At 39.5% G+C, this 12,650-nt stretch overlaps 1 protein-coding gene across 2 annotated transcripts in view; it reads right to left on the reverse strand.

Annotated features, from left to right (window-relative positions):
- NOL10 (nucleolar protein 10) overlaps nt 1–8,613 on the reverse strand; it is a 36,954-nt gene extending 28,341 nt beyond the window's left edge. The window contains exons 1-5 of one of the 2 annotated variants that reach the window (XM_026695289.2): nt 8,485–8,613; nt 5,349–5,394; nt 4,224–4,322; nt 3,545–3,622; nt 1,192–1,229 (exon numbers count right to left, since the gene is read on the reverse strand). In XM_026695289.2, the coding sequence (XP_026551074.2) occupies nt 1,192–1,229; nt 3,545–3,622; nt 4,224–4,322; nt 5,349–5,394; nt 8,485–8,550 (327 nt within the window). In that variant the 5' untranslated portion in view covers nt 8,551–8,613. Of the gene's footprint in view, nt 1–1,191; nt 1,230–3,544; nt 3,623–4,223; nt 4,323–5,348; nt 5,395–7,503; nt 7,965–8,484 lie in introns of those variants that run through there. The other variant, XM_087917162.1, reaches the window with a different exon arrangement.
- Between the last annotated feature and the right edge of the window lie 4,037 nt (nt 8,614–12,650).

Genomic DNA, 12,650 nt, shown 5'->3' on the forward strand with positions numbered 1-12,650 from the left:
CAAACAGCTTCTCCCTGGTCACGGCAGCTACCATTTGTACTGCAGTCCCCTGAGGGACATCACACCCTGGTTCATCTCTGTCAAGGTGGACCAATACATATCCAGGAAGTGCTTTTTCTCACCGGGTCACAGCAAGGAGCCTCCAAAACTGACGCTCTTCAAGCAGCTCCTTATCTGGGCAGGGAGTTGGACTAGAAGACACCCCCCCCCCCGAAGGTCCTCTCGGGCCTTATGATTCTATGACAAGGTAAAGAGCAGGCTGCCTACATCCAGGGGTGGGCTGCTACCAGTTCCCACCAGTTCAGTTGAACTGGATGTTAATTTTACATCTGGTTCGCCGAACCAGTAGTTGCAACGACTAGCTGATCCCGCCCACCCCTCCCGGATTCTCCACAGGGCCCAGGTAAGTCCAGGGCCCGCACAGAGGCTCAGGAAGGTCAAAAAATGGACTTCCTGGTGGCTCTGGCCTCTGAAGAGCCTCCAGAGCCCAGGAAGGCTGTTTTTTGCCCTCCTGGAGACTCAAAGAAAGTCTCTGGAGCCTGGGGAGGGCGAAAAACGGGCCTCCAGAAAATTCCGGAAGGCTGTTTTTGGCCTCCACATAGCTTCCAGAGCCAGGGGAGGGCGAAAACGCCCCCCCTTGTCATGGTGCAGGAGGCTGACTAGCCCACGCCCACCCAGCAACTGGGTAGAGAACCGGTTGCTAAATTTTTTGAAGCCCACCCCTGCCAACATCCTATGAACCATGTGAAGCCTGTTTCAGAAACAGAGAAGATACAACAAGGGATAGAGACATCACATTAGCTCGATTTGGTTATTTCTTTTGTAAAGGTATATGGCAGCAGTTACAAAAAACACATTGTGAGTTTTACTTTATTAGCTTCACACTATACACATGAGAGCCAATTAGCTGTAGTGGTTGAAACCAGGCGCCCTTGAGTTCTAGTCTCACCTTGGGTACAAAGCCAACCTGGGTGACCTTGGGCCAGTCCCTCTCTCTCAACCCCAGGAAGGAGGCAAAGACAAACCACGTCTGAAAAACCTTGCCAAGAAAACTGGAGAGGCTTTTCCACCCAGTCTCCAAGAATAGGATATAATTGAGCAAAAGAAGAGAAACGCTTCGCACAGCAGGCTATGCCATGCTATTTTTTTTAACTGTAGTTCTTAAATTTAAAAAATTAAAAGTTGACATACCTTTGAGTAATCATCTGATAAAATATCAAACGTGACCACTGGGGAGATGAAAAATAGATTACAAATAGCAGTCAATTATATAGTAACTATTCCACACCATACATTACCCCACTTTCTCAAAACTTAATTACATTATCTGCCAAACACTCTCTGGTCTTACAGAGTCAGGGATCAGACCTGGCCATTACAGCTCTCCATCTGCCTTCTCCGCCAAACATTTCTCTCTTGGGCTTTTGATCCATGGTATTACCACATCTTGAACCAAGAACCTCCACAAGGAGAACAACTTGTGTTTCAGTCCAGGCTCTTACTACTGTAAAAAGGTTTCAACCTCTCCCATTAGGATCAAGGCACTAAGAGAAGCATTGGCAAGATTTATTTACGTATGACATTTGTACGCTGCCTGATTCTCTTTGACCCTGGAACCCCTCCAAAGTTACTTTCACAGCTCTCTATAGGCTATCTGCTTTAGAATCAGTTATATAAATAGATAACTTATATGTATGCCAGGAGGGAGTAGCTCAGCACTCATCCTGGACGAGCAATAAATGTTTGCAAGCCTACATATTGTTTAAATATCCTGCCCAAAACAGATCAGTATCAGTTGATATAGAAAGTTATATTTTCTAAGTACTATACTAGCAGATAATCCACAAAAAAACCCCAAGAGATCATTCTCTCACAGAGTCTAAATAATGAAGAGAAGGATCCATGTTCAGCAAGCTTTCTCTTCCAATGATAATTTGTTTAAAATCAAAAATCTTTCAATGTACTGCCCAAACAGAGTGAAATTTTGAAACATTCCAGTTTGCCACAGTCGTATGTTTTTCAAGAATGAAAACAATTTTCTACAATATATTTTATATATATTGTAGGATATATAGAATATCTTTGTCATTGCATTCAAAATACAATGAAATTTGAAAGCTACTCCAGCACAGTGCCCCAAACACCAACAACGCCACAATCACACTACACAGTATTTAAAAAGTAAAATACGTAATAATAATAATAATAATTAAAAACCTAGTCTAAAACCTATTTAAAACATATATTAGGTTAGATAGTTTAAAAATGCCACTTTATATATAGAACTAAATTACAAATGTACTGTTTGATTCAAGACAATTATTGCCTTGGAAAAGAAACTGTTTCTCATCTATTAGTCCTCATTTTAAGACACCTATAACATCTCCCTGCTGGTAACAATTTGAAATATGAATGATCAGGATGAGAACGGTCTGTGGAGATTTTTAGTGCTCTCGAGAGGAGCCTGGTCTTCGCAATCTCTTCCAAAGAAGAAAGACAGCAACCGATGATTTTTTTTGTGTTGTGTTTATAACTCTCTGGAGCATCATCTTATCCACTACAGAGCATCCAGCATACCACACCGTTACAAAATATGCCAAAATGCTCTTGATGGTAGAACGGTAAAAAGTAAGCAGCAACTTCTCACCCAGACCACTCCTTTTCAGCAGCCTCAGAAAGTGCAGGCGCTGTTGGGCCTTTTTTGCAGTGGCCATAGTGTAGACCAACCAAGTAAGGTTGTTGGAAATATGAGTTCCTAGAAATTTAAAACCATGAACTCTTTCCACACAATCTCCATTGATATATAGTGGGAGAGGCTCTGCTTTGCATCATCTGAAGTCTATAATCAATTCTTTGGTCTTTTTGATGTTCAGGGCGACTCTTGCACCACAAGACCAGTCTGAGAACCTCTGACCTATAGGCTGTTTCATCTTCTTCTGATATGAGTCCCACCAATGTGGTGTCGTCTCCAAATTATATATAATATATATAATTATATATTATATACAAATATATAACACATTTTACAATATATTTTATAAAACTATACAATATAGTTTTCTACAATATATTTTCCAAAAGAACAAAAATAGCCCACATTGAAACTGTGCTACAACGTCATTCTTGAAGACCTAGATTTTCCCTTGGCATTGTGGCCAAGATGTTAGCTAAGCTTGATCAGTATAAAGGTTTTATTATGTGTTGTGGTTAAGTTTTGAAGTCTTGTTTACATGATATTATACAGTATTGTATTGGTCTTATTTTATTTTGCTTTATATTGGGTTTTTCATGTATTAGCTTGCCGGAGTATTGTTAGGCTGAACGGATTACTTTATAAATTGCACAAACATAGTACAATTATTACATTAATAAGCAAAAAATAGATAACTTAGAGTGCAGCCCCTATCTGCTCCCCAAGAAAAACACAGATCAGAGGTGTACTTGTTTCAAAATAAACATGGGTTGATTTACACTTTGAGATTTTTTTTTTCCTTTTGTGCCTAATTTATCCATATTGATTTCCATCAAAATCAAGATTACTAACCTTCAGCATCTAAGCATCTTTCAAATTTCATGGACAACTGATAAGTATCAAAACATCGGAGCCTTGGCTTGTATGTGCCTGTTAAAAATATATATATTTAACATCAAAGTGAAAAGAAAGATTCAGAGGTTGCTTTTCTTTAAGAGATTTTGATCTCAAAATTAATTGTTAGGCAAAAGAAAAATAGCCTGAAATTTTGTTCCTAGTGAAATTCAGTAATGAAAATGATCCTAGTTTACACAGTATAAGTTCATGTTTCATATGCAAATGCATTTACTTGAAGGCCAAATATGTACATATATGCACATATATAAATGTTTATAAAACCTGCCATCCATGGTTTCCGTAACAGTCACTACAGCAGTGCCCATATTGTCTAAGTGTGTCCTTGGGAACAAGTTTGAAAACCACAACCCTTTTCTAATTTCAATGTTACGTCAAAAATCTTTTTGATATTGTAATATAAAATAAAATTGAAACATTAATGCATCATATATAATCCCTCATCACATCATCTTTTTTTTAAGGCTCCCAAATACACAATGTAACCTTTGCAAGATTTAGCACCAGGAGGCACTATTTAGATTTCTGTGCAATCTCCAGAACCCAACCCAGCATTCCTCAGTCACAATTGGACTTTGCAGGTTTATTAACTGGACCTGGTTTTGGCCAAACTTACCTGTTGCCATTATGTACTGCCCATCTTTTGACACCTTGATCTTGGTGCTAACAGCAGGCATATCAAAATCTTGGATAAGTTCAATTCTTCTGTGAATATCTTTAAAATGTGAAATAAAATTTAAAGAAAGACTGCATAGCAGACACACCACTATCGTAGGACATTAATGGCAACAGCACTGATTAACATTGCTCCACTTAGTCCTAAATACTCTTTGTTACCCAATGCTTATGCAATCTGCTCTATAAAATGTTATCGCATAAACACATTTGCATTTACCATACAGCACTCCTATGAGCCTCGCATCTTCTTCCTCAAATGTGCTTCTGACACACTAACAAAGCAAAGGAAATGTATCCTTCAAATTATTCTCAATCCCTGCTGACCCCATGAACATATCTACGTGGTTTTCTTTTAACAATAAAAATGTCCCATTTCTTTTTCCTACAATTTTTGTAATTTTCAGTCTAGCCTAAAGCCTGATGATTTGCTGATGGTCTCTCATCCAAATATTAACCAGGTCCAATTCTGCCTAGCTTTTTCAAGAACCAACCCAGAAGCTGCTATCTGCTATGACAATAAAATAAAGAACAAATATTTTCTTTTGTTAGTCAATTTTTCTTCATCAGTTTCAGAGTTTTCAGTGTTCTCATTACAACTCTGAAATATTGCTGTTTATGTCTCTTGGATCAATGTTTCAGGGAATTATCTTGTTTTGTTTTTCCCCACCTGGAATTTTTTATTTAATTAAAAAAAAATCTTACTTCATGTATACTATGCTATTTTGGAAAACATGTGTTCTGCTATTTAAAACACCTAACATTACTTCTTTGTGCTCCTAAGCTTTTAATCAAACATAGTAAGTTCAGAATATTCTGTACTGTACTAACACAACATGCCAACTCCCAAAACAAGACTAACTAGAATTGAAAAAGGAAGAAGTTATAAAGGAACTAGAAAGCAGGAAATATCTTCCTTCAAACATTAATGAAATACAGAAGCCATGGTTGATAGGAACATGTCTTCAGCTTGGTATCATTAAACAATTTGTTGCAATCAGAAATAATATTAACATGTATGAATGAACATAAGAACTCTTTTTAGAATAAAATAAGGACAACTCACCAACATTTTTCTTTTGCAGTGCTCTTTTTTTTCTATCAGAAAGCCACTATAAAAAAAAAACATAAATAAGACTCTGAGGTTTAATGATTTGTAAAAAGACTAAAGAAATGTTGTTCAAGGCGGCCAGTTTATATTTTAAAAATCAGCTTACAAAGGATTATATATTAAAAATACAATAAAATCAAATAAAACAATAATTGCAGTAGGATCCAACACGGAAACTAAGTATTCAAAAGCGACGAACCTGATTCTGTAACTAAAGATACCTTTACCACCACAAGTAGCGTATTACAAAATTAAAAATTCAGGGAATATATAAGGGGTTGGTTAAAAATTTTCATTACTCCTGTGGAGGTGATTTCAAGATAATTCACTGCAATCCCTGCAGCTTTGTTTTTTCTTTCAAGAAGCTGGAGACACTATATTTGCCTCAGCAATAAAGATCTAGTGAACTTGGTAGTATGGTCAGAGAAGTGCTTTATAAAAAAAAATACTCCAACTTTCACACAAAAGTAGTATAAAATTTGCAGAAGAATATGTTAAATACATAAAAACACCTTTTGCCAGTTTTCTATCTGCCAGTTATGGTAGAATTTAATTTCTAGCCAGCGTATCAACAAAAAATGTGACTTTTAAATAGCCCAAATGTCCACAAAAACAAGAGGGTTCGAGGGGACATTTTTTTTCTACTTGTCCTGAGAATAAGTTCAAAGAAGGTACTCTTCTAAATACTTGTACTTAAACTTTGCAGGATTCATATTAGACATACATAGGATTACATTGTGAGTGATATTACTAGTAGTCATTGCTTACCAACCACTAATTCAGCAACTATTCAGAGTTACAAGGAGGGGGTGAACAAGGAGATTTAAGACCTGACCTTGAAACTAAGGCCCTGGCACCCTGTCCATGTAATCATGATTTAGGTGCTTAGAAACTGGTGCATATTTACGTTGGTTGCAGTCTCCAGCAAATGTGATCACCATTGGTGATCTTCACAGCTGGATTCCCAGAGTCATACATTACTTTTTATTTTGCAATTGTGTCACTTCGCATTGGATGAGAACTACCTGCATGTCTACAGATTATAGTACTAAAACCTACATCTTGTTGAATAAAAATAATCACCTTATCTAAATTTCATCAGTATTCTAAAACAGAAAATGACTAGAAAGGACCACTTTTGATCGTCTACAAAGCTATGAGAGAGTGTCAAACAAAACCACCAGTATGGCAAAGCCAAGCAATATTTCACAGCTCATTACAAATTCCTCCAAGGCTCATTGAATTAGGTTTTCATTCTCACAATCGAGTCAGAGTTATAAAAAAGGAAACGATGCCTGCAGCACTTTAAAACGAACTTCTCAAACCTAGAAAAGTGTGGACTACAACTCCCAGATTTCTTAACAGCGGCCATGAAACAAAATTGTAGAATGCTGCCTTCAAGATTAATACATGTATTTATAGTAAATATTAAACATTAATGATCTCAAAGCAGCTTATTTCTAAGGAAGTATAAAGAAGACAACCTAACCAGATCCAAAAGCAAGAGATTTTATGTACTGCCTGTTTCCATTGGAGGGACAAACAGACTTAAAAGGCAAAAGATTTGAAAATGAGCTGCCTTAGGGAAACTAACAAAAGAAAATATTTGCATCTCAGGAATGAAGTGAGGGGTCCTTGGGGCTCTCGGAACTTGGTTTTCTTGCAGAAATTTCATTACCCAACTAAGTGCATCACCAGCGCTGAGGATGCTACCTTGTTTGGGTAATGAAAGATCCGCAAGAAAACAATCAAGCTCAGAGAGAGCATCAGGGAAACTGCAACCAACCAGGTCCACCAGAGGTTCTTGCAATATTCCTTTCTCATCATCTTGAAGCATTGGCCATGCAGGCTCCAGGAAGCGGAGGTGGCTCTTGTTAGGAGAATGAGCGCATACAGGGAGACGTATAGAGAGTAGTGCTGGAATAATACACACAGAGCACACAGATACACTGTACAGTAAATGTAGGTTTTTACTTCCAGAAACGTTAAGCAAAGTCCAAACAAGCAATCCAAAGTCATTCACAAGTTAAATCAGTCAGTTTTCAATCCAGGGATAATTCAATAACAAAGTCCAGTGTCCAAAAAAAAAAAAGTTCAGTATCAAACTTACATCAAATCCAGGAATATCAGTCAATTAGGAAAAATGGAGCAACAGCAATACTTTCCAACAGAAGGAAACAGACTTATATTCTCTCCTGAGACTCAGACTAAGACTAAACAACCCAGGTTTCTGGCTCCATCTTATGGCCGTTTGCAAAACCTCACCTAATTACAGTTTTGCATTTTCTTAAAGATACAGTTTTAAAATGTTTATCCTGGTTTATATATTTCAAACCCAAATACCTGTTAGGTGACTCGTATTCCTAACACTTCTCCCGTAACAATATTTGATTTTAGAATGAATGACCTGGAAGGGACCTCGGAGGTCTTCTAGTCCAGCCCCCTGCTCAAGCAGGAGAACCTATACTATTTCAGACGAACTGACTAAACCTCCAGTGATGGAGCGCTCCCAATTTCTGGACGCAAGCTTAATTGTCCTCACTGCTATTCTTCTTAATTCCGGGTTGCTTCTCTCTTTGATCAGTCTCCATCCATTGTTTCTTGTCCTGTTCCCCCCACCCCCGCGGTGGTTTGGAGAATAATTGGACACCCCCTCTTCTTTGGGGCAGCCCCTCAAATACTGGAATTACTGCTATCCCGTCACCCCTAGTCCTTCTTTCCTTTAAACTAGCCGGACCCATCGTCTTAGTTGCTCTCCTCTGAACTTTTTCCAGTGTCTCTCAACATCCTTTTGGGTAGTATGGTGATGACCAGAATTGGTTGCAGTATTCCAGGTGAGAACATGTGTTAGAAATGTTGTTAATTTTTTTTAAAAAAATATTTCTTGGAAATAGTAGCCAGAAATACTTTTCTCCCCCCACCTCCCCGTAACGATCGGCTTTTTTGACGCGTATGAATAGGGGAGCGAAGCGATCGCGCGTAGCCAAAGGCGCGCGCTCTGCCAGGCAGCGCAGCGCGAGGGGAGGGGGAGCGCGAGGACAGGGCAAAGGGCCGGTGAGGTGGTGGTGGTTTCGCGCTCCCGCGTTCTCACCTCCGGCAGGCTCCGGCCGGCGCTCAGGCTGTAGATCTTCACCTCGTTGAGGCTGGAGACCTGCATGTCGCCCTTCTTCCCCGAACGAGACCGGGCTTCACTTCCGGGAGCGAATGGGAACTCTTCCGGCCATAGAGTGCGAAAACCCGCTCGTAAGGCACTGGGCGGTGACGTCACGGACGGCGGGGTGACGTCGATGGTGTCCTTCTAGTGTGCGCTTCGTCCTTTTGGGGTGCGCTTTCCCCCGCCCCTCCGCCCCTTCCTTTGCCCAGAAAGGGGAGGATGGAAGGGAAGGTTGCCATCAACTTTGAACTTGGTTACGAGTTTGGTGGGAAACAATGGATGAAAACTAAGGAAGGAAGCAGAAGCAACCTGGAATTAAGGAGAAACTGCCTAACAGAGAGGACAGTTAACCAGTGGAATGGCTTGCTTTCAGAAGGTGTAGGTGTTTCATCAGTGGAGGCTTTTAAGGAGAGACTGGACAGCCACTTGTCTGAAATGGCATAGGGTCTCCTCCAGGGGCGGGGTTGGACTACTCCAAGATCCCTTCCTGCTGTATTCTGATTCCCTTGCCAAAGTGCATGCTTGAAAAGGGTACACAGAATCCTGACCCGCTTCTCCAATGCATAGGCAAGTTCCCACTCTTCCTTCTTCAGGGCTGTATGTGGCCTCTGACCTGTCCTTCCATGCCAGTTGGCTTCATGCCCAAGTTTTTCCATGGACTGAATGTGAGCCTGGCATCCCCCATTCCAAAAAAAAAAAAAGGACGAGAAAGCAAGCTGGAGGCAATTGGTCTGATGCCTTGGTTGCCATGTTGTTCATTGGAAATTGTCTTTTCCAGGATTCATTTTCCTGTTTCATTCTGGAGGAGCATAGTGGTGGCTTTCTTCTCCATTGCACCACACCACTTCTTGCTCAATTTCCCCAGAGGTACTGGGGTAAAACTGCCTTTTCTAAAGATGTGAAAGACCATATCTGAAAAATATAGATGGATGTTTAACTCTGGCAGTTTCACCTATCCTTTCCACTAGCCAGCTGCAAATGACAGATTTGAAGTCTGCCTTTACAATGATAATCAAAGAAACTTACAATAGACAATAATAGCGGCAGCCAGGGTAGTTTTGTAAGTAGTTCTGTAAAATTTGTATGTATATAAAGTTAATTCTCGACTTATGACAACAGTGAGCCCAAAATTTCTGTTGCTAAGCAAGGCGGTAGTTAAGTGAGTAGTGCCTGATTTTACAACCTTTTTTTGCCATGGTTGCTAAGTGAATCGCTGCAGTTGTTAAGTGAATCATGTCATTCAGCAAATTGACTTCCTCTATTGACTTTGCTTGTTGGAAGCTGGCTGAGAAGATTACATATATGATCACATGATCCTGGGACAGTGTAACTGTCATAAATAGATGCTGGTTGCCAAGCACTCAAAGTTTAATCACATGACCATGAGGATGCTGCAGTGGTGGTTAGTATGAAAATCAGTCATAAATCACTTTTCTCAGAGTTGTAACTTCAAACAATCAAGAAACAAATGGTGGTAAGTCAAGATCTACATGTACCTTTGAAATTAACAGAGATATTAAAAGCCTTGGAAGAAAATACTGTACTGCTGGCTGCTAGGCACGTCTTCCTGGAAAGCCGTTCTGGAATAGGAGGAGCTACCATTGAAATGCCCCTCCACCACAACAGATGGTGCCCAGAGAAAAACTATGAAATGAAATTAGGGTGCATGTGGAAGAAATAGAAGTACAAAGAGGTCTTTCTTCAGCTATAAGAGCTTGATGGATTAAAATCAGCACTAGAATTGTGACCAGAAATGAAATAGGGACCCATGAAAATCATATTAAACTGGCCAATTATGTTGGTGCTATCCTATTATAATCAGTTTCCTTGTTGCAATGCGTATGCATGTTTCTCCATGAATGTATTTCATATATGAAAGAGAATAGTTAGGATATATATTGGGGGGATTTTGTAAATAGGGCATCTAAGCTGTTAATACTGATCAGTACTTAATTAATTTTTCCTTCTTTTAATGTCCTTGTGAATGGCATATGGACAAGTGTACATACATGACGTGGAAGCATCTTGTGTATGCTTAACTGAAATGAGGGAATATCTAAGTTCACATTAAATGGTGACAAAGATTCTCTCCAGAGTTATCTCCCCACGTTATGAATTTAGATATACTAACATAAATTGAAAACTGATTTTAACTGATGTTAGCATATCTAAGTTCATAATGTGGGGAGCTAACTCTGGAGAGTCTTTGTTTAAATTGATTACAATTACAATCAAAATAGAGCTGGAAGGGACCTTGAAGGTCTTCTAGTCCAACCCACTGCTCAAGCAGGAGACCCTATGCTATTTCTGACAAATGGCTGCCGAATCTCTTCTTGTGGGAACACCTACAACAGGGGTGTCAAACTCACAGCATCACAGTGGCGTCATGTGATGTATTGGGACTTTTCTCCCCTTTGCTAAACCAAGCGTGGGCATGGTTAGCATGTGACACATCTGGCCTGCAGGCCAGGAGTTTGACAGCCCTGATCTGCAACTTCTGAAGGCAAAGCTGTTTCACTGATTAATTGTTCTCACTGTTAGAAAGTTTCTCCTTAATTCCAGGTTGGTTCTCTCCTTGATTAGTTTCCATCCATTGTTTCTCACCTTGCCTTCTGGTGCTTTGGAAAATAACTTAACCCCCTCTTCTTTGTGGCAGCCCCTCAAATACTGGAATACTGCTATCATGTCCCCTCCGGTCCTTTTCTCTAGACTAACCATATCCATAGTAGCATTCAATTTTTTTTTACTACAGGTTCTGTGGGCATGGCTTGGTGGGCGTGGCAGGGGAAGGATAGTGTAAAATCTCCAGTCAGAGGTGGTATTTGCCGATTCTCCGAACTACTTAAAATTTCCGCTACCAGTTCTCCAGAACTGGTCAGAACCTGCTGAATACCGCCTCTGATCCAATTCCTGTAACCATTCTATATGTTTTAGACTCCAGGCCTTTAATTATCTTTGTTGCTCTTATTTCTGTCTATTCTTTATTTTAAGAGTGGATCGTCTTAATGTATGTTTGTGTTCCTTTCTAATATTGTAAATACAGTAAATGAAACTTCTAGAGCATCTTAAAAGTAACCACACAAAAATTTCATTGCAATAAACTGAAACATCCAGGCAAATCAACAAGGCTGTATTCTAGGTAAAGGTCATTCTGCAGGAAAACCTCTAGTTTAAGTACCAAAACAAGCCTAATCCCTGATTGAAATAAATAGAGAAATAGATTACTAAATGTTTTATTTGTTAAGAACTGAAATTGGTGAACTGGGAACCACTAGTTTTCAAACTAGACTGAATCTTTATTAAACAAATGCGTTCCTGCATCAAAGCCACAAAAAAGACATCAAAATTTCACTTTACCCGAAAGGGTGAAAAAATGACCTAGAATTTAAATATTGGATGAGACATATAGAACAGAGCTTGATTTCTGTATATAGCAATAGGCAGATCTTCTTTGTGTTTATGATTTCTGATTTTTCTGCAAGAAAAAAAACTTATTGAGCCAGATCATCTGAACTTCCTGTTTATAATCAAGTTGCAGAAATATGAAGTGAAGTTTCTGTAGATTTATTGCTCGGATGGCCATGAGATCAGCTCATCAACACAAAATTATTGAGAGCAAAACTGGCAGATAGAATGCACACATTATTCCAAACAGAATTAGATCAGAATAGCATATACATTCTTTACTTAAAAAAAAAAACACAACCTGACTTTGTCACCAACCCTTTGGTCATAGATTACTATTTGGGATTAATATACATTCACAAAACTGGAAGTCAGTGGTGTTAGTTTCACTAGGAGTGTGTAGAAAGTTAGCACCCAGCCCCACAATATTATATTTCCCTGGATGAGAAAAGGAGAAATATGTTTTAAAGACAAAGCAGCTTCCTGCAGCTCCCTGCCCCCCCCTTCAGCTCCAGGGTGGTGGGATTAAGACATGGGCATCAGGAAATGATAGGATTACCCATCTGGGAAGATTGCATTAGCCAGCACTCAGGTGAAGCCATGTGGTCCAGACAAAGTCTACAAAGTTAGCTAAGACCCCCGCCCCTGGGAGTCTGACAGCCATTTCTTACACAGGAACAGGAAACACTAAGGTGGGG

The sequence above is a fragment of the Pseudonaja textilis genome, chromosome 1 (assembly GCF_049901715.1).
Source record: "Pseudonaja textilis isolate UNSWEBS1 chromosome 1, rPseTex1.2, whole genome shotgun sequence".
Classification (NCBI taxonomy): Eukaryota; Metazoa; Chordata; class Lepidosauria; order Squamata; family Elapidae; genus Pseudonaja; species Pseudonaja textilis.